General features: G+C 37.4%; 1 protein-coding gene across 2 annotated transcripts in view; it reads left to right on the top strand.

The window, feature by feature from the left end:
• The window catches only part of LOC110447645 (plexin-B2-like), a 99,338-nt gene that overhangs the window by 9,024 nt on the left and 62,322 nt on the right, over positions 1-27,992 (top strand). For both annotated transcript variants that reach the window (XM_021493484.1, XM_021493485.1), the window contains exons 2-7: positions 1,264-1,344; positions 4,530-4,605; positions 7,876-8,033; positions 10,135-10,280; positions 16,008-16,113; positions 17,708-17,859. In XM_021493484.1, the coding sequence (XP_021349159.1) occupies positions 1,264-1,344; positions 4,530-4,605; positions 7,876-8,033; positions 10,135-10,280; positions 16,008-16,113; positions 17,708-17,859 (719 nt within the window). The remainder of the gene's footprint in view (positions 1-1,263; positions 1,345-4,529; positions 4,606-7,875; positions 8,034-10,134; positions 10,281-16,007; positions 16,114-17,707; positions 17,860-27,992) is intronic.

The following is a 27,992-nucleotide window of genomic DNA, read 5'->3' on the forward strand; positions in this document are numbered from 1 at the left end:
GTGACTAGGGGAGGCTATCAACACATGTGACTAGGGGAGGCTATCAACACATGTGACTAGGGGAGGCTATCAACACAAGTGACTAGGGGAGGTTATCAACACATGGTACTAGGGGAGGCTTTTAACACTTGTGATGAGGGAAGACTATCAACACATGTTACTAGGGGAGGCTATCAACACATCTTACTAGTGGAGGCTATCAACACAAGTGACTAGGGGAGGTTATTAACACATGGTACTAGGGAAGGCTATCAACACATGTGACTATCGGAGGCTATTAACACATGTCACTAGGGGAGGCTATCAACACATGTGACTAGGGGAGGCTATTAACACATGTGACTAGGGGAGGCTATCAACACTAGTGACAAGGGGAAATAATTATGTTTGTTTGCAGGATAACTGACCTACTTAGTAGTGAAGCAGACGTTGAACTTCTCAAAAAAACAAACAAACAGGATGTTATAATCAACACAAGTGACTAAGGGAGGTTATCAACACATGGTACTAGGGGAGTCTATCAACACATGTGACTAGGGGAGGCTATCAACACAAGTGACTAGGGGAAGCTATCAACACATGTGACAAGGGGAGGTTATCAACACATGGTACTAGGGGAGTCTATCAACACATGTGACTAGGGGAGGCTATCAACACAAGTGCCTAGGGGAGGTTATCAACACCTGGTACTAGGGGAGGCTTTTAACACTTGTGATGAGGGAAGACTATCAACACATGTTACTAGGGGAGGCTATCAACACATGTGACTAGGGAAGGCTATCAACACATGGTACTAGGGGAGTCTATCAACACATGTGACTAGGGGAGGCTATCAACACTAGTGACAAGGGGAAATAATTATGTTTGTTTGCAGGATAACTGACCTACTTAGTAGTGAAGCAGACGTTGAACTTCTCAAAAAAACAAACAAACAGGATGTTATAATGTGTTCATTATATATTTTTTCATATTTGATATATGTTTGTAAATCTTTTCTTCATTTCTTTCATATTTTATTGACACTATACTTCAGGAAGGAGGCTATTGACTAGTTGAGGTGTTCAACACATGTGACTAAGGCAGGCTATCAATACAAGAGACTAGGGGAGGTTATCAACACATGTGACGAGGTCATAAATCTACACTGTGTTCATGATAGTAATAATTTGATTATAATTTTGCAAATTTTGTTTACAAAGAACTATAAATATTTTACTGTCTATGATATGCCTTTTAATAATGTGTCATTTTATTTTCATGTAGACACTTTACACATGTACCGTGAGTAATATGCCAGGTATCGTCAGTGAAGTTAACAGTACAGAAGTCATCTGTGAGGTTAAGGTATGCTTATCTTTTTTATCTTTAATAATGGGGGGGGGGGGGGGGGGGGGGGGGGGGGGCTGTGTGTGCTGATGTAGGAACCCCTTCATCGACATCAATCCACTTTGTGTTAAACTGTTTTCTGTTGCTGTTCCAGCACTTCAGTGCATATATTTTGTGTTACTGTTTGACTTTTCCATTTCATAAGAGGTAAACATTGCCATGATGTACCAATATAAAGTCATTTTAGTGGTCCAAAATGGGAGCAAATTCTGAGCCTAAGTTTTCAAATAAAAACTTTATAAAGCAAGTTTTAGGTTAAAGTGTTTAGCAAGTATTAGAGTCTATGAGCAAGATTTTTCAAGCAGTGTTGGATCCTATAAATAGAGTGTAAGCATTGTTCCAAACCGTATTTATATTTGTATAATTCAAATCATTCTTCATCTGTGGTCTGTGGTCCATCCATCTGTAATTCCATTCATCCTGAAACATTCTTTTTAGTGCTATTTCTCAAGAATTATTGTAGGAATCTTTCTAAAATTTCACAGGAAGGTTCTCTATGCATGGTTCCCAGTTTTGATATAGAATTTCAGGACTGATCCAAAAAACCAAAATGGTTGATATGACAAACAGTATTACCAAAAGGTGGCCATCGTATAGTTTTACAGTTAAGATTTTTTGTTGCTATTTCTCAGAAAGTGCTAAAGAGATCTTTTTCAAATCTAGTATGACGGTTTCCCATGATTTCTAGTTGTGCATGTTTACTTTTGAGACTGATAGGAAAGCAAAATGGGACACTGGTGGCCATATTGTATATTTTGACAGTTAATTAAGTTTTGTAATCTCTAGATTTATATCTCAAAAAGTAATAGAGGAATCTTTTTCAAATTTGATGTACATGTTCCCGTTGCTCGCCTTATTTTTGGGTATTGCTTTTGTCGGCATTGTCAGCGTCGGTTGCATCGTCTGAAACAAGGTTTCAAACTTGGTACACATATTGCATACCAATAAAGCTTGAATGAGTTAGAATTTCAGAAGTTTACATGCATTTTTGTTGGAGTTATGCCCCTTTTTTTGCCGAATAAGGGCATTGTGTAGTAAATGCAAGAACTTTTTGTCTCTCTGCCACAAAGTGGAAGCCAGACTTAGGTGTTGCTTTCCCGGCGATGGCGGCATCAACATTAATTTTTGCTTATGTCATGGTGCGGCGTCTGTCGTCCGTCCGTCGTCAGTCAACTTTTCCTTTAAACAACTTCCTCTGAAGAACAGACAGGCCAAAAGTCATGATATTTGGCTGAAAGCTTTCTTGGTAGCAGCCCAACAAAGTTTGAGAATGAAAATGACCTTGACTTACTTTCATGGTCACAGGGGTCATATGTGTCAAACATTTCAAACAACTTCTTCTGCAGAACTAAATCGTATAGAATCTTCAAATTTGGCTGGTGACTTCCTTGGATGGAGCCCAACAAAGTTTGAAAATGACCTTGAACTACTTTCAAGGTCACGGCTGTCAAATATGTCAAACTCTTCAAACGACTTCTTATGAAGAACTAAATCGTATGGAATCTTCATATTTGGCTGGTGGCTTCGTTGGATAGAACCCGACAAAGTTTAGAAAGGAAAATGACCTTGACCTACTTACAAGGTCACAGTGGTCAAATATGTCAAAACACTTCAAACAACTTTTGAAGAAGAAACTAAAAAGCATAGAATCAAACAATAATATTTGGCTGGTAGTTTTAACAGTTGGAGTCGACAGTTTGCGAGTGAAATATTTGAAGTACAAGATAATATTTAATGAGAATATTTTGCCATGACTGCTTAAATATTCAGTTGAGCGATACAGGCCCTCTGGGCCTCTTGTTACTTTTGTAAAAAGTAAAATAGGAGGGACTCTGTTGTACTTATCAATGATTTTGTGATAATTCCATGTTGATGATTTTGTGATCATTTCTTGTTGATGATTTTATGATCATTTCTTGTTGATGATTTTATGATCATTCCATGTTGATGTTGATGATTTTATGATAATTCCATGTTGATGATTTTATGATCATTCCATGTTGATGATTTTATGATCATTGCTTGTTAATGATTTTGTGATAATTCCATGTTGATGATTTTATGATCATTCCATGTTGATGATTTTATGATCATTGCTTGTTAATGATTTTGTAATAATTCCATGTTGATGATTTTATGATCATTCCATGGTGATGATTTTATGATCATTCCTTGTTGATGATTTTATGATCATTCCATGTTGATGTTGATGATTTTATGATAATTCCATGTTGATGATTTTATGATCATTTCTTGTTGATGATTTTACGATCATTACTTGTTGATGATTTTGTGATAATTCCTTGTTGATGATTTTGTGATAATTCCATGTTGATGATTTTATGATCATTCCTTGTTGATGATTTGGTGATAATTCCATTTTGATGATTTTATGATAATTCCATGTGGATAATTTGGTGATAATTCCATTTTGATGATTTTATGATCATTTCTTGTTGATGATTTTATGATCATTACTTGTTGATGATTTTGTGATAATTCCTTGTTGATGATTTTGTGATAATTCCTTGTTGATGATTTTATGATCATTTCTTGTTGATGATTTTATGATCATTCCATGTTGATGATTTTATGATCATTACTTGTTAATGATTTTGTGATAATTCCATGTTGATGATTTTATGATCATTTCTTGTTGATAATTTTATGATCATTCCATGTTGATGTTGATGATTTTATGATAATTCCATGTTGATTATTTTATGAGCATTACTTGTTGATGATTTTATGATCATTCCTTGTTAATGATTTTATGATAAGTCCATGTTGATGATTTGGTGATAATTCGATTTTGATGATTTTATGATAATTCCATGTTGATGATGTTATGATCATTCCATGTTGATGATTTTATGATCATTTCTTGTTGATGATTTTATGATCATTCCTTGTTGATGATTTGGTGATAATTCCATTTTGATGATTTTATGATAATTCCATGTTGATAATTTGGTGATAATTCCATTTTGATGATTTTATGATCATTCCTTGTTGATGATTTTATGATCATTACTTGTTGATGATTTTGTGATAATTCCATGTTGATTATTTTATGATCATTACTTGTTGATGATTTTATGATCATTCCTTGTTGATGATTTTTTTATCGTTCCTTGTTCTAGGTTTCCATGTCTGGTAATGTCACAGTAACATATAAAGGAAAAAACATTGACCACAATGGAACTGTAGCCTCAAAAGGTAAAATATGAAATCCTACAGATAACACAATGGAACTGTAGCTTCAACAGGTAAAATATGAAATCCTACAGATAACACAATGTTACTGTAGCTTCAACAGGTAAAATATGAAATCCTACAGATAACACAAGTTCAATGAACAGTTAAACCTTAATTGTTATACTGCCAACATTTGTCCAGTAAAATGTTGGCGTTATAAAGGGGTGCGGAGGTTTAACGGTGTTCATTGCCTGTAATTGGCTGAGACATAGATGGCTATTACTTTTGTTTTATTGATATAATTTTGTTCTTCTGTTCTTCTTGTCTGACCTTGTTTGTATTTGTCATATTGTATTACCATTACTTAGCCCTTAGCATCACTGATAAGTCCTAGAAGGTGGAAACAACTGTATGATGCAGTGTAATTATACCCCCCACAACTAAGTTAGGGTTGTATACTGGAATCAGTCCGTACAATGTACGTCCGTCTGTAAAAAAAAGTTTGTCTGGACAACTCCTTCTGAAGTTATGGACTGATTTCAACGAAAGCTTCAAGATATGATAACTATACCACCTAAAGTTGTGCATCCAGGTATTATTTTCTCATTTTGACCCTTTTTTAATAAGTTATGGCCCTTTGTTAAAATAATCCTTGTCCGGACAACTCCTCCAAAACTACGGGGCAAATTTCAAGGAAATTTTTCATATATGATAACTACCACCTGATGTTGTGCATCCAGGTATTATTTTTTCATTCTGACCCTTTTTACGGAGTAATGGCCGTTTGTCAAAAATCCTTGCATGTCCAGACAACTCTTCCAAAACTATGGGGTAAATTTCAACGAAAGTTTTCAGATGTGATTACAACCCCCTGATGTTGCATCCAGGTATTTATTTTTCTGACCCTTTCTGATTGAGTTACGGCTCTTTGTTGAAAAAATCCTTGTCATGAAAAATTCTCCTTATATCTATTGGGTAGATTTCACAGAAAACTTTAGGTATGGTAACTGCCCCCTGATATTGTGCGACCAAGTCGTATTTTTCATTCTGACGATTTTAAAAGGAGTTATAGCCCTGTGTTGAAAAAACCTTTTTCTGCCTCCTAAACTACTGGACCAATTTCAATGAAAGTTTACAGATATGGTAATGTAACCCCCTGATGTCATGTCTCAGGGTAGTACTTTTTCATTTCAACCCTTTTTAAGGAGTTATGGCCCTTTGTTAAAAACCGTTTTATCTTGACAATTCTCTTCCTTAACCCTTTCACCCCTATATAACTTTAGTAGACTTTACCATGCATTGATATGGACGAGTCCGTAACGATCTACAGTGGTGAAAGGGTTAACTACTAGGACGATTTCAACAAAAATGGTTCATCTGGGCTAACAAGATTTGGTATGCAAGTATGTTTTGGCATGGGTAGGGTGTACAGGAAGTATGCCAGTGACCTACAGATATATATACTTAAATAAGTGTACAGCACAGTAAATACAGAAATCATCTTTTATGGTAGACTGGATCGCTTTGCAATGCTTTGCCTTAGTTAGCCTTTGGCTTACAGTTCTAGTTCATGTTTTGCATTTATACATATATTACAAATTTTTAAAGAAGCAATCACTTGTATGTTTCAAAATCAAAATGATAAGTTTGCCTTTTGCTTGGCGACTATGGGGGATATATATGTCAAACACATAGCAGGGCCCTTGGTGACCTATCAGTGTTCTAGTTCATTCATTTGCCATGTTAAATTGTCTTATGATCTTTAACTCAGAAACAAAATCCTGAAAGAACTTAATGTCACCTATATATGTTTGCTTCTTATGTAACTGAAGGTGGAGGGGAAGTATCAAAATGACACTGATCTGAATGTGTCAACATCCCTATGAATGCAATTCCTTCTGATGGTGTACATGGCAAGTTTTGCAGCTGAGATGTTTATATGAACATATTGACATGTAGAAACATAGTGCCATGTTTGAACAATTTCTTTTAGACAATTGTCATGCAGGATAATTTTCAATTTCTTCAGTGCGGAAAGTTATGGTGGTTAGAATGAATGAAAATCCACTTTTAGCCCACCATCATCAGATGGTGTGCTTTTCATATCACCCTGCGTCTGTAGTCCATGGTCCTTCCGTCATTCCGTCCGTCCTTAAACAATTCTTGTTAGTGCTGTTTCTCAGGAAGTACTGGAGGGATATTTCTGTGATGTCACATGAAGATGCCCCATGATCCCTGGTTATGTAGATCATATTTTGGGACTGATCACAAAACCAAGATGGCCGACAGCCAGCTATCTTTAATTTGAAAGTTAAGGTTTGTTAGCACTATTTCTCAGAATGTACTGGAGGGATCTTTCTCAAACCATATTGGGACTGATTACAAAACCAAGATGGCCGACAGGCAGTTAAAGATTGTTAGCACTATTTCTCATAAAGTGTTAGATGGATATTTCTGAGATGTCACATAAAGGTTCCCCATGACCCCTATAGTTATGCATTTCATTTTTTGGGACTGATCACTAAACCAAAATGGCCGACAGGCAACCATCTTGAATTTGAGAGTTAGTTTGTTAGTGCTGTTTTTCAAGAAGTCCTGGAGGGGTCTATCTCAAATTTGAAATAAAAGTTGCCCATCACCTCTAGTTACGCATATTAAATTTTGGGATAGGAGGGAAAACCAAGATGGCTGACAGACACCCATCTTGAATTTGAGAATGAAAGTTTGTTAGCGTTATTTCTCAGAATGTACAGCAGGGGTCTTTCTCAATTTCACATGAAGGTTCCCCATGGTTCCTTGTTCTGCATTTCAAATTTTAGGGATGATTGGAAAACCAAGATGGCTAGTGGCAGGTGGTCGTGTTGAATTTGGGAGTAAAAGTGTTTTAGCCCTATTGCTCAAAAATTCTTTCTCAAATTGCACATAAGGGTTCCTCTTGTTCTTAGTTACGCATATCAAATCATATTGGCCGGCCATCTTGTTACATTTTATGTTTGTTTTGCTATTTCTCAGAATCAACTGAAGGAATCTTTCTCAAATTTGATATGTAGGTTCCCCTTCACTTAGTGGTCCTGAGTTGTGCATGTTAACTTTTGAGGTTGATCAAAAGATTGATTAAGATGGCAGATAGGCAAACTGATCGAACAGATAAGAGAAAAGAAGAGAAAAGATTAAACTGACGTAGAACTAATGAAGGATGGTACAATGGTGGGCACCAAGATCCCTCTGGGATCTCTTGTATACAAATGTAGTGTATAAAATATGTATTGAAATTATGTTTTGATTGTTTAGTGTACACTTGTGAGAACCTAGCCACGGCGTGCAGCTCCTGTGTCTACCTCAATACCCAGGGTTACCAATGTGACTGGGACCTCAGTACCAAGAAGTGTTCCTATAATACAACAAAAATGGCGGATTCATCAAAGTGTCCTCCTCCAAATATAAGCATGGTAATAATTTGCTGATAAATTCTGCTGCCAAAAAATACAACATTTTTTAAAAACGACAAAACATTTTTTTTAACAAATGCTGTTTTTTTTACATTCTGTCTTTTCATAATACTATTTTCCCTGTACATAAAGGTAGTTTGAGTTTGTTGTAGAAAACTTGGCATCTTTCGTCATTCATGCATTACTGGAAGCATGAATTAAACTAGAAGCTCTTCCATCAATTTCTACCTATCATCTTCATGTACAACATGAGAATCTGACTGCCAGGTTGGAAACTGTAAAAATATACAAATTTATTAAATCATTGTTAAATATATGCATTTATGTTAAATACAGGTATTTGTATTGGTGTAATACAATGTTTCTAGGTACATTCAAATTTGTACGACTGACTGAAATTTTTATCCTGAAGAATTTTCATGCAGATTTTGTTAAATGATCTGCCATTGAGAAAGAAATTTTGTGCTCATCATTGAAGTTTATGAAGCCACTCATCCTTTTGTTTAACCTTGAACACAGTCCAGATAAGGAGCATTTTCTCTAGTTGTAAATATGAAATCAAAAGTAATTCAATTGGGATGATATGCACTGTTGTAAAATTAGATAGTACTCACCTTTCAAATTTGCCCGGCTGGTCCGAAAGCGAGACCGCCAATGTGAAAACATTTTGAAATGTGTGTACAGATTTTACTTTTACTTGAATACTATTTAAACTCTGGAGAAACACAAATTGAACATTACTGGAATTAGGGAGAGACTAATATATAGGAGCGTGGAGGCAGGCGATTGTGGGTCATGTTGATAGAACGTGGAAGATTTTTATGACCCACGTGGGTCATAAGATAGACGCAGATGATAGGTTAATTTTGCGAGTGTGACCCGCAAGATGTTTTTCCAGTGAATGACTTTATCCAAATTTCAAAGTCAAGGGTCCCAATAATTAAGTGTTTAATGATGTCTTCTGAATTTTTTATTTGTTTTGGCAGCAGCATGCTGGGTTGTAGAGTTTGTTAAAATAAAAGATCTTGACACACTTTCAAGGTCACAGTGATCAAATATGTAAAAACCTTTAAATGACTTCTTCTAAATGACCAAGGGTTTAAGATGATGATAATTAGCCAATTGGTAGGATGAATGGCTAAGAATGTATTCAAATCAATAACTTTGACCTACTTTTAAGGTTACTGGGATAAAATCTGCCATAATCTTTCAACAACTTTTCCTAATTAACTGAAAGAACTTGGCAGATGCTATTTTGCCACTCGCAAACAGGAATGAAAAACTATCATTTTTTTTTCCAAATATAAATAAGTGGTCTAGCTTGATCCACTTTCAAGGTCACAGGAGCTAGTATGTGAAAACATTTAACTAACTTCTCTAATATGACCAAGAGGTTAAGGATATTTGGCATGCAGATTTCTGGGATGAAGAGCTCTAATGGAATTTTATTCCAACGAATTACCTCATTCCAGTTGTTAATTAATTAAGTCACAGGGGTCAAATATTTGAAGATATTTAAACAACTTTAGTGTGACCAAAAGACAAAAGGATCATGATAGTTAGCCTTCAAGCTTTCTTCAGACCAAGCTATGCTGCAATCAAATACTGTTCATGGATAGAGGGGTCTTAGATTAGGTGCTTCACAAAATTGTATATTCCATTGCCATAAGGTCATCTGTTGTCCCACAGGGAGAGGGTAAATTTTCCTCAAGATTGTAAAAAAAAGCACTTTTAGGTCTATTGTTTCAAAGTAGGTTTGAATTATCATCATATGATGGCAGTTTGGTATTATAAACATTTAGACCCTGACCCTGAATATATGTGATAGTGTTAGTCCCTCCCAAACCTTGAGGAAACCACCATAAAAAGGGCCTATTTCGATTGTACTATTTGTTATTGTCACAACAACATTAACAACACTTGTATGACAGGTCAGGTGACTGTTAAGGCCGGTGGGCCTCTTGTTGAATCAAATTATAAGGATTGCCCTTATGTATTATGTTTGTGCTTAGAACTTTTGCTTTTTAAACCACTCCTGCGACCAGGAGTGTAACATTGATGACGATGTACATACCTATACATCAATATCTCTGTTTGCCAGATTTCCCCACGCAATGGCACCATTTCTGGGCGGACATCTTTGACCATTCACGGTACAGAACTGGGAAGCATTGTCACGGACATTAACATCACTGTGTCTGGAAGGCAGTGCGAAATCAACAAATTTAGCTTCAATCCTCCGCAGTGGTAAGTCTCCAGTTTGTTATAAAGAATATGAAAATGTATTAAATAAAAACAGATTCCAATTGTAGCACAAAAGATATTTATTTTCTTTTTTAAGTGTTAAAAAATTGCTTCAAATGAAAGAAGAATGAAGATAAATAAACATTTGCAATATTTAATAATATATAAAAAAAACCATACCAATTAATTCACACCTTATACATTGTATCAATTTACGGTTAAGTAATTTTCACAGAATAACAAAAAGAGATCTATAAGGTATTTCTGAAATAAGGAAACTTTTATTCTATTTTTATATGATGTTTATTATTAATCAATTTAATAAAGAAAATGTATTGGAATAAATAAAATACAATGAAGATAGTCAAGAGCCCCCTATAAGATTTTTGCTTAATATATTCATTCTTTATTACTAAAAAAGAACAAATTAACACTTCACTTTCAATATTGACTGATGTTCTTTGTTGAACAGATGATCATTGTAGATTGTTAGAAATGTGTTATTTTACAATAACAGGTTCCATGATTTCAAGTTTGTATCCTGTTGGCTATGTTTTTTTTAAACAGGTGAGCTTATGCCATGGCACGGCGTCCGGCGTCCGGCGTCAATATTTTACATTAAACGACTTCTTCTTAATAACAGAAAGGCCTAGGGTGTTGATATTTGGCCAGAAGCAAACTGGGATGAAGGGCTACAAAGTTAATGACCTTCACCCATTTTCAAGGTCACAGGGGTCAAATATGTTAAAAACTTTAAACATCTTCTTCTCGATAACCAAACTGCCCAGGGAGATGATATTTGGCCAGTAGCATGCTTTGATGAAGGGCTACCAAGTTTGTTCAAATGAATGACCTTCAATTATATTCAAGGTCACAGGGGTCAATTGTCTTAAAAAACCTTTAAACAACTTCTTCTCAATAACCAAAATGCCCAGGGTGATGATATTTGGCCAGTAGCATGCTGAGATGAAGGGCTACAAAGTTTGTTCAAATGAATGACCTTCACCCATATTCAAGGTCACAGGGGTCAAATATGTTAAAAACTTTAAACAACTTCTTCTGAATAACCAAAATGCCCAGGGTGATGATATTTAGTCAGTAGCATACTAGGATCAAGGGCTACCAAGTTTGTTTAAATGTATGACCTTGAATCATATTCAAAGTCACAAGAAGCAAATATGTTCAAAATATTTAAACAACTTGTTCTGAATAATTAAAAGGCTCAGGATGTTGATATTTAGTCAGTAGCATGCATGCTGGGATCAAGGACTACTATGTTTGTTAAAGTGAATGACTTTGACTTATATTCAAGGTCACAGGGGTCAAATTTGTTTAAAATCTTTAAACGACCTCTTCTGAATAACCATGGATCCCAGGATGTTGATGCTTTGCAAGTTGCATCCTGAGATGAAAGGCTATACAATTTGTTCAACATAATGACTTTGTTCGACCCTCAATCACAGGGGTGAAATGTTTTTAAAAAAATTAACAGGGTCTTTTGAATGAATTTTAATCATAAATACTGATATTTTGCCTATAGTTTTATTTTAGATCACTTTTAAGGTTACAAGTGTGAGATTTATACCAGGTGAGCGATGCAGGCCCATTGGGCCTCTTGTTTACATCTGAAAATGCCTTTTGTGGGCTATACGGGGAAGTGGCTATTCTTTTTAGCTTACCTGGTCTGAAGGACCGGTGAGCTTATGCCGTGGCGCGGCGTCTGTCGGATGTCCGTCCGTCAACTTTTCCTTTAAAACAGTACTTGTCCTGAACGACCGAGTACTGTTTTGACTAAATTTGGTCTGTAGCACCTTTATGCCAAGGGCATTCAATTTTGTATAAACGGTGGCTGTGGCCCTCATGGGGGCAGGGGGGCGGGGCCAAATAGAGGAAATAGAGGTAAAACCTTTAAAATCCTTCTTCTACGGTAAAGATAAAGGAATTTTATCCAAATTTAGTTATCCCCCACTTTCACCAAAACGGGGGATATTAATTTGGGTTTGTCCGTTTGTCCCTCTGTCTGTCACAGAGTTATGGCCCCTTGAATAACCCAAAACATCATTATCTGCTGTTTCCGTGCAATAACTCCAACAAATATTAACCGATTTTTTTAAAACTTGGTACCAGGGTTTAATTCCTTAAAGGCTCGACCAAGTTCGATGACCATGACCTTTCAGCAGACTGTATTTGACGGAGTTATTGCCCCTTGAATAAAGAAAAACATCATTATCTGCCGTTTCTGTTCATTAACTCTTGCAAATATTATCCGATTTTCTTCAAACTTGGTAGCAGGGTTTAATTCCTTAAAGGCTCGACCAAGTTTCATGACCTCTTGCAGCGGACTTTATTTGATAGATTTATGGCCCCTTTAATAAAGAAAAATGTCATTATCTGCCGTTTCTGTTATATATATTATCCGATTGTCTTCAAACTTAGTAACAAGGTTCATGTAAATATACCAGGCGTAAGCTGGCTATGGAATGATGTCCAAAGTGTACGTGACAGAGTAATTTTGATCTATAAAAGAACAGTAAATTGATAAATTTAATATCATTAATTAATTTGTTTCCGTCGTTTTTGGTATAGTAAAGAAAATAACTGTAAAATGTAAAATAAATGAATTATTAAGGCTTTGTGTTTATTGGGTTCAATTTTTCACTCTTTTGGTATGAGACTATGTGTCCTGTTTGCTTTTAGCTTGTATATAACTACTTTTATCCATACAATTTCAATAAAAAACACTTTGTGTAACGTGTTATAGATATTTTATGATAACAGCTTCGAAACAGTTGAGAGCCCACCCTATAACCATACATACAATTGGTGAGTATAAAGAGATGAATGCACATATGCTTCCAGGATGGCAATGGGGACTGCCCCACCAATGGAGACTTAACCCCTGGATCATAACTTTGAAACATTTGAGATCCCCACCCCAAAACTATATATACAAGTGCTGGGCAAAAAGAGACAAATGCAGTCACGATATTAGAATTGATCCTGGGGTCTGGCCACAACCCTAAGGTACCTAGTTTCTGAGTCACAGCTTGGAAACAGTTGAGATCCCCACCCCATAACCATACATAAAATTGCTGGGCATGAAAAATCTGATACAGATATGCTACAAGGATTGGCCTTTGGGTCTGGCATATTCCATTGGATCTCATTTGGAGAATATTTTGCCATGATTGCTGAGGTATCCAGGTGAGCGATACAGGCCCTCTGGGCCTCTTGTCATTCAGTATTGTTCTGATGCCAATTGTTATCACAAACATTGTAAAAAAAAACAAAAACTAAAAGGTATACACAAATATTTATGTACTGTAAGAGAATTACCATTTTGAAAAACTATTTCAAACTTAAAGTCAAGTTCTGCCTGGCCGATTGAACTGAAAGGTTGTAGGAATGATCGACTCATGGTCCTGACAAAGTGTTGTTATTTTTCGGATCGATCAGAAATCCAATATGGCCGCCACGGCCGCCATTTTGAAAACCTATTTCAAACTTAAAGTCAAGTTCTGCCAGGCCGATTGAACTGAAAGTTTGTAGGAATGATCAGCTCATGGTCCTGACAAAGTGTTGTTATTTTTCGGGTCGATCAGAAATCCAATATGGCCACCACGGCTGCCATTTTGAAAAACTATTTCAAACTTAAAGTAAAGTTCTACTTGGCCGATTGAACTGAAACTTTGTAGGAATGATTGAATCATGGTCCTGACAAAGTGTTGTTATTTTTCGGGTCAATCAGAAATACAATTTGGCTGCCATGGCCGCTATTTTGCTACTAAGTTCTAATAGGCTGATCTCACTTAAAATTGGTCTAGGAATGATCAGCTCATGGTCCTGACATAGTTAAGTTAACATTATACTATTTTTTACTCAAATTGGTACATATTTCAACAACCAAAATAAATACTGTAGACTCAGGTGACCGTTAAGGCCCATGGGCCTCTTGTTTATAATAAAATCATATTGTGTTAAATCAAGTAACGGAAAAATATGAGAGTATTCTTAGATGAAAATGCAGAAAAAATATCGTTGTGTTTGAATATTCAGATTTTTTTTTTTTATTTGATAATTGTGATAATATTACTTCAGAAGAACTTTTTAAAAGTTACATAAATGCATAAAAATGTGCACTGAACTGAAGGGATAAGAATAAATAAAATCAAAATATTCTTAATAATGTGGAAAACTGTAGCTTCAGAAAATTCAGGTTGACTTCAGTAAGTATTGTCAACAATACGATGACGTGTGTCAACAGTGACGTCACAACATGTTGTCAGCGTCAATTCATCCTTTCATAAACAGCAAAATACGTAGAATGGTATATTCAGACTTATCAGTATCAATCGATGTCATTTTGAAGCTATAGACAAATAACCAAGTACTACATTGAAATAATTTTCAGTTCGAGAAAAATGAAAATATCAAAATAATATGTAGGACATCTCAGGATTTCATCAGTTATAACATAGACTTGGAAAAAAAAAAATAGAATTGTTTCTGAAAATAAAAATCTGCTGGAGATACGTCAAAAGTACAAGGTGTCCATTGAAAATGTCAAATTAATTGTTTGTGGGAAAAAAGGTAGCAGTATACAGTAGAAATGGCCCGACTCTGATAAACAAGGCAATGATGTCGAGGAAATGTAAACACAGCGGATTTACCCTACACAACACATGTATACATGTAAACATATCTGTAAACTGCATTACATTTACAATACATATAAAGTACTGAGAAGTGTATAAACCTCTTTTTTCTATGTATGTCACTTGTGTGAAAACCATGGTTACCACATCAAAAATTACCAAAAAATGCCAAAAATTGCTATTTTTAACCCAAAAATCTGGGTCCGCAACTAGTATTTTTTTTATTAAGCTCTGTCTGAAATTAAAGATAACCTACCTGGTTGCAGAATTATCTGGGTCCCAGTAAAGTTGTAAAACTTGATTTTTTGCAATTTTGCATCGTGTGCTGTTGTCAAAATTTTACCTCCTGTAAAGCTAGCTTTTCATGTGTACGCACCCTTTCGGATTATGGCCAAAATTTTATTCTCGAACCAAAAAAATCTTCTTTCTTTTTTACAAATGTGAAGCTCACATAGCCCACTTCATCATGCTTATACCAATTTTAGTACAGTTTTATTTTTATATTTTTTTTACATATCATTATACAGAGGTTAGCCATTTAACAAAAATATCACCCATGGCCACAACCCTCTACTGTACACTGCTACCAAAGAACATCAAATGCAGTCACAGAGCAACGCATGCTGCCATTTTTTGCGAGCCTGTACGACCGGAAGGACGAAAGTTTTTGAAGCCTTCATATGGCATAGAACCAATTCACTCTCATTTTCCCATACTCTCCGTACATGTGTTGCTGTAACGGCTCGCACTGCTCGATCGGCCAAGAGTGCCCGCTATTAAAGTGGAAGTGTAATAACTATTTCTCAGAAAGTAAATTACAGACTTTCCTCAAATTTCATCAGTCAATGCTCCAGCATACATTTCATAATAAGTTTTAAACAGCCTGATCAGCAGAAAAGCATGACTGCCAGCAATCAGAAGGCTTCAACACATCAACCACAGTAAAGACATTTATCGGTAAAACAACAACCTAACTTGACACAGACAGTCACATATATGGGACTGTACGTTGAGCATTTGTGAAGAACATAAAGTGATATTACTATGTGTGTGATTGACATCTGTATGTTTACAGGATCCAGTGCTACACTGGGAAAATTGACACGGAAACAGAGGGTGGTCAAGTCATCGTCACCAGGAACAGTAAACAATCTACCAGCAATTGGACTTTTAAATACTTGGTAAGTGAAAATATTGAACTGATATAATTATGTTCTCTTGCAGATGTAGATTTCATTGTAGTAACTCACACCTGGTAATTATGAATCTAATTATTGTAGCAAAAAATGTGGAGACAAGCAGTGTTAGGAAATGTTGGTGAGGGAATAGGTGTAGTTGTTAGTGAGAAGGTAGGAGTGGTTGTTAGTGAAAGACTTGGAGTGGTTATTAGTGAGGGATTAAGAGTGATGGTTAGTGAGGTATAGTATGAGTGGTTGTTAGTGAAGGAGTAAGAGTGGTGGTTAGTGAGGGAGTAAGAGTGGTGGTTAGTGAGGGAGTAAGAGTGGTTGTTAGTAAAGGAGTATGAGTGGTTGTTAGTGAAGGAGTAAGAGTGATGGTTAGTGAGGGAGTAGGAGTGGTTGTTAGTGAAAGACTTGGAGTGGTTGTTAGTGAGGGAGTATGAGTGATTGTTAGTGAGGGAGTATGAGTGGTTGTTAGTGAGGGAGTAAGAGTGATTGTTAGTGAGGGAGTATGAGTGGTTGCTAGTGAGTGAGTATGAGTGGTTGTTAGTGAGGGAGTATGAGTGGTTGTTAGTGAGGGAGTAAGAGTGTTGTTAGTGAGGGAGTAAGAGTGGTTGCTAGTGAGGGAGTATGAGTGGTTGCTAGTGAGGGAGTATGAGTGGTTAGTGAGGGAGTATGAGTGGTTGTTAGTGAGGGAGTAAGAGTGGTTGCTAGTGAGGGAGTATGAGTTGTTAGCGAGGGAGTAAGAGTGGTTGCTAGTGAGGGAGTATGAGTGTTATTAGTGAGGGAGTATGAGTTGTTGTTAGTGAGGGAGTATGAGTGGTTGTTAGTGAAAGAGTATGAGTGGTTGTTAGTGAGGGAGTAAGAGTGGTTGCTTGTGAGGGAGTATGAGTGTTGTAAGTGAGGGAGTAAGAATGGTTGTTAGTGAGGGAGTAGGAGTGGTTATTAGTGAGGGAGTAAGAGTGGTTGTTAGGGAGGAAGTAGGAGTGGTTGCTAGTGAGGGAGTATGAGTGTTGTTAGTGAGGGAGTAGGAGTGGTTATTAGTGAGGGAGTAAGAGTGGTTGTTAGGGAGGAAGTAGGAGTGGTTGCTAGTGAGGGAGTATGAGTGTTGTTAGTGAGGGAGTAGGAGTGGTTATTAGTGAGGGAGTAAGAGTGGTTGTTAGGGAGGAAGTAGGAGTGGTTGCTAGTGAGGGAGTATGAGTGTTGTTAGTGAGGGAGTAGGAGTGGTTATTAGTGAGGGAGTAAGAGTGGTTGTTAGGGAGGAAGTAGGAGTGGTTGCTAGTGAGGGAGTATGAGTGTTGTTAGTGAGGGAGTAAGAGTGGTTGTAAGTGAGGGAGTAAGAGTGGTTGTTAGGGAGGAAGTAGGAGTGGTTGCTTGTGAGGGAGTATAAGTGTTAGTGAGGGAGTATGAGTGGTTGTTAGTGAGGGAGTAAGAGTGGTTGTTAGGGAGGAAGTAGGAGTGGTTGTTAGGGAGGAAGTAGGAGTGGTTATTAGTGAGGGAGAAGGAGTAGTTGTAAGTGAGGGAGAAGGACTGGTTGTTAGTGAAGGTGTTGGAAAATGTTATGAATGTGATGATGGTTTGATTTTATGGATTTCAGGTTCCAGGACTGGTTTCATTAGATCCAATTCAAGGAATTAAAGATGGTGGCAGAATACTGACATTAAAAGGGAGTAAACTACTGACTGGAAACCGTCACCGCATGAATGTGGATCTTTTCAATGAAGAGGGAAAAATAACATGTAACCTCATGTATGTTATACTTACAACTACTCCTACACTTCTGCCTCACTAACAACCACTCCTACTCATTCACTAACAACTATTCCTACTCCTTCACTAACAACCACTCATACTCCCTCACTAACAACCACTCATACTCCTTCACTAATCACCACTCTTACTCCCTCACTAACAACCACTCTTACTCATTCACTAACAACTATTCCTACTCCCTCACTAACAACCACTCATACTCCTTCACTAACAACCACTCATACTCCCTCACTAACAACCACTCCTACTCCTTCGCTAACCACCACTCTTACTCCCTCACTAACAACCACTCTTACTCATTCACTAACAACTATTCCTACTCCCTCACTAACAACCACTCATACTCCTTCACTAACAACCACTCATACTCCCTCACTAACAACCACTCTTACTCCCTCACTAACATCCACTGCTACTCCCTCACTAACAACTATTCCTACTCCCTCACTAACAACCACTCATACTCCTTCACTAACAACCACTCATACTCCCTCACTAACAACCACTCTTACTCCCTCACTAATATCCACTGCTACTCCCTCACTAACAACTATTCCTACTCCTTCACCAACAACCACTCATACTCCCTCACTAACAACCACTCATACTCCCTCACTAACAACCACTCTTACTCCCTCACTAATATCCACTGCTACTCCCTCACTAACAACTATTCCTACTCCTTCACCAACAACCACTCATACTCCCTCACTAACAACCACTCATACTCCCTCACTAACAACCACTCTTACTCCCTCACTAATATCCACTGCTACTCCCTCACTAACAACTATTCCTACTCCTTCACCAACAACCACTCATACTCCCTCACTAACAACCACTCATACTCCCTCACTAACAACCACTCTTACTCCCTCACTAACAACCACTCTTACTCCTCCTCGAAAAAACCACTCCTACTCCCTCACTAACAACCACTCATACTCCTTCACTAACAACCACTCTTACTTCCTCACTAACAACCACTCATACTCCTTCACTAACCACCAGTCTTACTCCCTCACTTACAACCACTCTTACTCATTCACTAACAACTATTCCTACTCCCTCACTAACAACCACTCATACTCCTTCACTAACAACCACTCATACTCCCTCACTAACAACCACTCTTACTCCCTCACTAATATCCACTTCTACTCCCTCACTAACAACTATTCCTACTCCCTCACTAACAACCACTCTTACTCCTTCACTAACAACCACTCATACTCCCTCACTAACAACCACTCTTACTCCCTCACTAATATCCACTGCTACTCCCTCAATAACAACTATTCCTACTCCTTCACCAACAACCACTCCTACTCCTTCACTAACCACCACTCTTACTCCCTCACTAACAACCACACTTACTCATTCACTAACAACCATTCCTACTCCCTCACTAACAACTATTCCTACTCCTTCCCCAACAACCCCTCCTACTCCTTCACTAACAACCACTCAAACTCCCTCACTAACAACCACTTCTACTCCTTCACTAACAACCTCTCATACTCCCTCACTTACGACCACTCTTACTCCCTCACAAACAACCACTCTTACTCATTCACTAACAACCATTCCTACTCCCTCACTAACAACTATTCCTACTCCTTCACTAACAACCACTCATACTCCCTCACTTACAACCACTCTTACTCCCTCACTAATATCCACTGCTACTCCCTCTCTAACAACTATTCCTACTCCCTTACTAACAACCACTCATACTCCTTCACTAACAACCACTCATACTCCCTCACTTACAACCACTCTTACTCCCTCACTAATATCGACTGCTACTCCCTCTCTAACAACTATTCCTACTCCCTTACTAACAACCACTCATACTCCTTCACTAACAACCTCTCATACTCCCTCACTAACAACCACTCTTACTCCCTCACTAATATCCACTGCTACTCCCTCACTAACAACTATTCCTACTCCTTCACGAACAACCACTCATACTCCCTCTCTAACAACCATTCTTACTCCCTCACTAACACACTAACAACCACTCTTACTCCCTCACTAACAACCACTCATACTCCTTCACTAACCACCAGTCTTACTCCCTCACTTACAACCACTGTTACTCATTCACTAACAACTATTCCTACTCCTTCACTAACAACCACTCATACTCCCTCACTAACAACCATTCATACTCCTTCACTAACCACCACTCTTACTCCCTCACTAATATCCACATTCCTACTCCCTCACTAACAACCACTCATACTCCCTCACTAACAACCACTCCTACTCCTTCACTAACAACCACTCATACTCCCTCACTAACAACCATTCATACTCCTTCACTAACCACCACTCTTACTCCCTCACTAATATCCACTGCTACTCCCTCACTAACAACTATTCCTACTCCCTCATTAACAACCACTCATACTCCTTCACTAACAACCACTCATACTCCCTCACTAACAACCACTCTTACTCCCTCACTAATATCCACTGCTACTCCCTCACTAACAACTATTCCTACTCCTTCACCAACAACCACTCATACTCCCTCACTAACAACCACTCATACTCCCTCACTAACAACCACTCATACTCCCTCACTAACAACCACTCATACTCCTCCACACACTACTCCTACTCCCTCACTAACAACCACTCATACTCCTTCACTAATAACCACTCATACTCCCTCACTAACAACCACTCCTACTCCCTCACTAACTACCACTCTACTCCCTCACTAACAACCACTCTTACTCCCTCACTAACAACCACTCCTACTCCCTCACTAACAACCACTCTTACTCCCTCACTAACAACCACTCCTACTCCCTCACTAACAACCACTCTTACTCCCTCACTAACAACCACTCATACTCCTTCTCTAAAAACTACTCATGCTCCCTCACTAACAACAACTCCTACTCCTTCACTAACAACCACTACTACTACCTCACTAACAACCACTCTTACAGACCCTGGACCGTTTTTCTTGTCTGTTTAAACGCAAACGCAACGGAAACGCAACAGAAACGGAAGGCAAACGCAACGGAAATGCAACGGAAACTCAACGCAAACGCAATGCAAACGCAACGGAAACTCAACGCAAACGCATACAGACCGTTTGGTTAAACACGCTCCTTAAAACGCAGTTCATAGCAGACAAATAACGGACTTAGATTTAGATGTACTTGCTCGTGGAAGCGTGTCGGTGTCTGACCCTAACTCTGATCTGTATTTACCTATACAGCGCTTGCACAGCGGCGGATGCAGATGCACTTATAGGCAACATTTTCCCCGTCAGCACCAACAATATAATTTGGAATGATGATTTGTCCCCCGTTTTTTTCGTGAACATTGATAATTCATTTTGAAATGGAATTAAACTTCTAATAGTATCCGTTTGGAACTCAACAGTACATTACATTTAACATCTAATCACTAAATCTACACGATGTAAAAACACATTCCTTTTTATGAATTCATAAGATTTAAAGTATATTTGATGTTGGTGGTTTCTCACTTATCTTTTATTTCAATTTCTATATTTTCCCCAAATATTATTTCAAGGTGAAGTTACGGGAATAGTCTTGAACAATGGTTCCTCGACATCAACAATACATATGGATGCGTCTAGCGGGTAGTTCATTTTTTTAGTCTCAAATTCTGAATTTGTTGCTAAAAAAGTATTTAATCAATTTGTCGAAAAATAAACAAAGTCTCAAGTGACCTATTGCGATCGCCTTTTGTCCGTCGTCGTCCGTCGTGCGTCCGTAAACAATTTACATTTTCGACTTCTTCTCCAAAACCCATGAACCAATTTCAATGAAATTTTGCAGGGACCCTCCATGGACAAAGGTCAACAAAAATAGTGGCCGGTTTAGTCCCTGACTGACCCCCCGGAGCTGATGGGTGGTGCCAAAAAGGGTCGAATTGACTGAAATTTCAAAAATCTTCTTCTCAAGACCCAGATATGGCAGAATCAAATACTCTTCATAGATGGAAGGGTCTTAAGGTGCTTTACCGCAATTGTGAATTTCATGACCCTGGGGTCTCACGTTTCCCCCTGGGGAGGGGGTAAACTTTACTATAGTTTATATAGGGAAATCACATTTTGGACCAACATTTGTTTAATTTCCATTGGAAGTAATTCAATTTGGGTTAGCATTATCAGTATTAGGTAGCAGTTTGATAATAAGCACATATCAGCCCTGACTGACCCCCAGGGGCTGATGGGTGGGGCCAAAAAGGGTCGAATTTACTGAAATTTCAAAAATCTTCTTCTCAAGACCCAGATATGGTAGAATCAAATACTCTTCATAGATGGAAGGGTCTTAAGGTTTATGACCCTAGGGTCTCACGTTTACCCCCTGGGGAAGGAGGGGGGGGGGGCAAAATTTATTATGGTTTATAATGGCAAATGATACTTTGAATATTACATGTTAATAACTTGATTGGAATTATAACCTTGAGTTGACAGTTTGATACTTTGAAAATTTTGAGCCAGCCCTACCCCCAAGGGCTGTAGGGTGGGGCCCAAAGGAGTCAGTGTGCGAAAATTTCTTCATTTTCCTTGTTTAGAATCAGAGGTGCTAGTTTCAAATACTTTTTAGTCTTAAATCTGTATGCTAGATATTGAATAAGGTGGTTTTATTGTTGTTGTCACTTTGAATAATATTTCTGTACATGTGAAAAACAAAATCAACTCTCTGTATAAATATATCAGGTGACCGTTAAGGCCCATGGGCCTCTTGTTATTTGTAGTGTCGACCTAACCAGAGACGTATATACTATTGGCTTTATATGTCTCTTACTTAACATAAGGAAGACACAATAATGTCAATTTGTCATTAAACGGTAGTACTGAAAATATGCCATACATTTTATTGACATTCAAAAACAGCATATACCAACGTTGAAGTTATTTTGTAAACATTTTTCAATGATATATTTCCGGGGTTTTTTTGGACCGTAGCGGTGCCACAGTATACCCTCATGAAAAAAAATTGCTGAATTTAGCTGAATTTTGCTGAGGATTTGCTTAACTGTTGCTGAAAATTTGCTGAAACTAAAATCGGATGCTGAACCATTGCTTACACAGTTTCTACAGATGCTGAATTTTGCTGAACTTAACTGAAAACTGCTGAAAACTGCTGAACTGTTCAGGTTAATGCTGAAAAATGCTGAACTGTTCAGCACTATGCTGAAAACTGCTGAACTGTTCAGGATGATGATGAAAAATGCTGAACTGTTCAGGAGAATGCTGAAAAATGCTGAACTATTCAGGATAATGCTGAACTGTTCAGAATAATGCTGAAAAGATGCTTAACTGTTCAGGATAATGCTGAAAAATGCTGAACTGTTCTGTAAAAAAATCAAGCCATTATTGTTTTCAAGAATAAAAGAAATGAGAATTAAATGCTCATGAAACTAATTTTTATGATTATTAAATTTATTTTTTAATGATCATTAATTAACTGAAACAAGTGTAGTTAGAAGTAATATAAGTTGATGGTCAAAATTTATAGAAAGTGCTAGCCAATCATATCTCCCGCGTTTAATATACTAAGTGGATAAAGTCCGAGAGATCCGAGTAAATACTATGTGGATGACTCCCGAGTGTAACCGAAAAGATAAACAAATATGGCTGCCGTAGAATGACGAACCGCTATGTCAGAGACAAACTTTCAACTCTAATTGACTATAAAAGTTCAGACAGTATGATTAAATGGAATACACATGACAGGTATGATGTTATCTCAACACGCTGAACAATCGTTTTGAGTATAAACGTGTGTTTCCCGTAAAAATACAGATTACAAATAGCGGTGGACTTATCGTCTGCTAATACACATTGAATGGTTCAATATGCAGTCTTCACCACGCATTTAATCACTTATATCGTTAATTTAGAGACTCACAACATATTACTACGATGTTATTTGAATGGAATACTTGTATCATGTTACAATTTGATGAAATACAGCAATATGGGTTCATTTACACCCGAATTCCCGTAACAATCAGAGTACAGATTTCGGTGTTCATATCGGAAATTACACACTTCAACATCTCACATTATGATTTAAAACAGCATACGTGTAGGATGACACAATCTCATAAAATATAATAATCTCAAAGTATTCAATATGAAATTTGTGAACAATAATGGAACAATAATACTGTCACTTTCTAACTACATGTACAAGACTAATTCCTGTAGGAACTCTGTCTAAATCAGGGTTTATAACGATCTATCGTTATAAATCTCTGATTTAGATAGAGTTCCTTAGGGAATTAGTACAAGACATGATCACACAAATTATAGATATATATATACTTTATTCACTGACCATATGTATATTTATAACTACTGTACCTTAGTGATCATCAGGGTTTGTGTAATTCTTGCCTTAAGATTTGCTAAGGTTTGCTTATGCATAGCAGTTGGCTTTGCTGAAACAATTCTGAATTGTTCCTGAAATTTGCTGAAATATTCCTGAAATTTGCTGTAACATGCTGAAACATTCCTGAAATTTGCTGAAACATTCCTGTAATTTGCTGGTATAGTTCCTGAACTTTGCTGAAACATTGCTGAACTTTGCTGAAACATTGCTGAACTTTGCTGAAACATTCCTGTAATTTGCTGGTATAGTTCCTGAACTTTGCTGAAACATTCCTGAACTTTGCTGAAACATTCCTGAACTTTGCTGAAATACATTTGCTGAATTTTGCTGAATTTTGCTGAAAAATGCCTGGATTCGGGCCAAATTCAGGTATATTTCAGCAATTGCGCTTTGTGGGCTTTCAGCATTCGTTCAGTAAAGTGTTCAGCAAAAATTCAGTTAAATGTTCAGCAAAATTCAGCAATTTTTTTTCATGAGGGTGTGACTGTAGAGCAGAGAATATAAAGTGTATACGTCTGTGTAGAGTAAAGAAAATAATTGCAAACTGACTTTCCAGGCTAAAATAAAGAATCACTTTTGATCGACAACATTGAGAGTATTTGCACAAAGTTCTCATCAGGGCTCAGAATCAGGACACGCAATGCTTCCAGTGTGTGTTAATAATAATATACAGCATTTGATATAGCGCTCTATCTAGCTAACATATAAGCCACTCTAAAGCGCTTTACAGTACATATATATACAATTAATACAATTAGCATATACATTAATCAATTTAATTTTGAGGAATTCGCAGGAGCTGCCTTATCAGGCGCTAACTACGAGTCCTATGCCACCTGGCTAATATCTCCCTATGTATGTAATGCTGGAGATGTGATGTGTTCTGTTTGTAGTGGGACCGTGCTTCCAACGGCATCATTTAAAGTGACACCTCACTTGAATGCTACAGCACAGATACCGCAACATCCACCCCAGACCATGGTATACTTCACCTGGGTTGTTGGAGTTGTGTGGGCAGGAGAAAATCACTTTTTCTGATATTCCATGCGTCCTGCGTGGAAGGCCGAAGTGTCCGTCCTTTTCAGAGTCGTCAGTTTGTTGATATCAATTAAACTCACTGTCTGGAAATTCTGACAAATTTGATATGGCTGAATACCATCTACATAATGTTATCTTCAGCACAATATGATTCCTCAAAACTACAAAAAATATTAATCTGCGATCTGACGCTGTATGGCCATGACTGTTCTCTAACTCGCCTATTCCTGCCATGATGTGAAGAGGCGTTGAACTTCAGACGTCACAGCCGATAGGGTCCCATTCACCGCGAGTTACGATTATGGCCGGTTTTATGCGGTTTTTTGATATTTTTGTTTTTGGATAATATAGAATAATAATATATTAGTTTCTATTTTCATTCAGGGTACACTTTAATACTCACGGGTCCCTGTGGACGCAGATACGTCCTTTGTCGACGAAATCTGAGAATTTAGGAAGTATAAATTAGATGTATCTAAACCAACACTTGGGGAGAATGATTACTCCGACATATCGGGATAAGTCCCAACAAACATTACTGTAACTAATTAAATAGCTTATACTACTTTTTATGCGTCTCTGATTGAATTTTACGTATCGTTTTATTTCAATTAAAGTATTGAACAGGGAAAGTATAAAGACGACCACCGTGCACGGGGGGTGTAACTTCGTGTATATAATAATGAAGAATGAAGATGAGTAACACTTAATGCCCTTTTCATTATGCGTCGGAAACGTATGGTTGTAAGGCATAGATAACAAATGACTTCAAGGGATTAGGGGATTGGATTAGTGTTTATAATTTGAAATAACGCTATGATTGTGTCTGAATGTGCTTTATGTATTTTATATCAATTTCATTCAAATGAGATTTAGATCACTATTACCGTAAACATTTAAAAAGTGTGTGGGGGAGGGGTTGGGCGGTACCGATGTCATCAACTCCGACTTCAGTATCTGACGAATGACGCCATCATTTCTTTTAAAATAATTTTCTAACATACAAAAAAATAATAGTTTTATTGTTCAGAAATTCCTTTCTTAAATCTGCAACAAAGAGGTATTTTGATAGGAAATAAAACATATCATTTATATCTTATAATTGGCACAAACATGTCCAGTATATAAAACCGTCCTTTTGTATGGTGACTATATGTAACTTCTTTCAGATATAAGATAAGCAACTGATTCGTGTGTCAAGAGGTTGAATGAGTTTGATATTCATTCCGAATTTCAAAAGAACAAATAAAACTTTACACTGTATCTATCTAAAAAAAAATCATATTTTTCAATTTCTTTTACAACTCTATAAGCACATTTTATTCTACTTAAAAATCATAAATTTATGTTTCTATTTGTAACTATTTTATGATAATTTCAGCAAAATCACAATGTAAATCCTAACGTGTGAAGTCATCTTATATCAAATCCTTTTTGCTAATTTACCTGGATATGTAAACCAGAACAGACCGATGTGTTAGTTACGATGACCATGATCGCTATCAGGGGTGGCCTTAGCTCAGCGGAGGTGCACTACCTCTCACCGGTACCTCACGTTTAGCCCCCTGGGCATCCCCATTTCAGTAAAGCCAGAGCACACACCTGTACGTACTGCTTGGTCGTCTACTGAAAGGTCGCAAGGCCGTACGTATAATACCGGACGTAAAACCATCAAAATCAATATGTACTGGCTCTTATTAAGATTCAGCTACCGTTGTTTGTCAGCACGTCAGACCAGAAACGTAAACGTCTCTGATCAGACACTTTGTTTAAAAAAGTTTTGTTTTAAAAAATGAACATCGGGCGGTTCATACGCAGTACATACACTATAGTATAGTAACCTGGTAGTGAAGCGGATGTAAAACCTATCAATCAATCAATCAATCAATCAATTATAGTATAGTATATATGTCTCTGGTTAAAGGATTTTAAAAGGGGATGGCCGGGGTAGTTTTTGGAACTGATCTCTTCTGTGTTGTGGTCCTTACGCCAAAGGTACAAACTTTTTTTATGTGGCTCTAGATGTAAATTGAAGAATTTCGTCAGTACCACCCGGAACAGATTTGAGTACAATTTATTTTTTAGGTTTCTTCAATGTTAATTGTTTTTAGGTCACCTGAGCTTTGCTCAAGTGACCTATTCTAATCGCTTTCCGTCCGTCGTCGTCCGTCGTCCGTCGTCCGTCGTGCGTAAACTTTTTACATTTTCAACTTCTTCTCAAGAACCAGTGGATGGATTTTTTTCAAACTTGGTCAGAATCATCCTTGGTAGATGAGGCTATAAAATTGTAAAATTGGGATTCCTACCCCAACCCCTGGGGCCAGGGCCGGGCCCATAAGGGAAAATTAACCAATATTTCAAAATTCTTCTTCTCCAGACTCAGGGGTACTACAGTCATTTTCTCTACATGGAAAGAAAGATCATCAGGGGTTTTACTTAAATTGTAAATTTTAGGACCCCCGAGCTATCCGTTCTCCCTTGGGGAGGGGGTAAAGTTTACTATAGTTTATATAGGGAAATAACACTTTTGGGTATATTTTGACAATTTTCTGTAGGAAATTATTTTTACTTGGTGAGAATTATCCTTGGAGGAAGATGGTTTCAAATTGTAAAATTGAGATTCCTACCCCAAACCCTGGGGCCAGGGCGGGGCCCCAAAGGGAAAATTAA

The sequence above is a fragment of the Mizuhopecten yessoensis genome, unplaced genomic scaffold (assembly GCF_002113885.1).
Source record: "Mizuhopecten yessoensis strain PY_sf001 unplaced genomic scaffold, ASM211388v2 scaffold3555, whole genome shotgun sequence".
NCBI classification, from domain to species: Eukaryota; Metazoa; Mollusca; class Bivalvia; order Pectinida; family Pectinidae; genus Mizuhopecten; species Mizuhopecten yessoensis.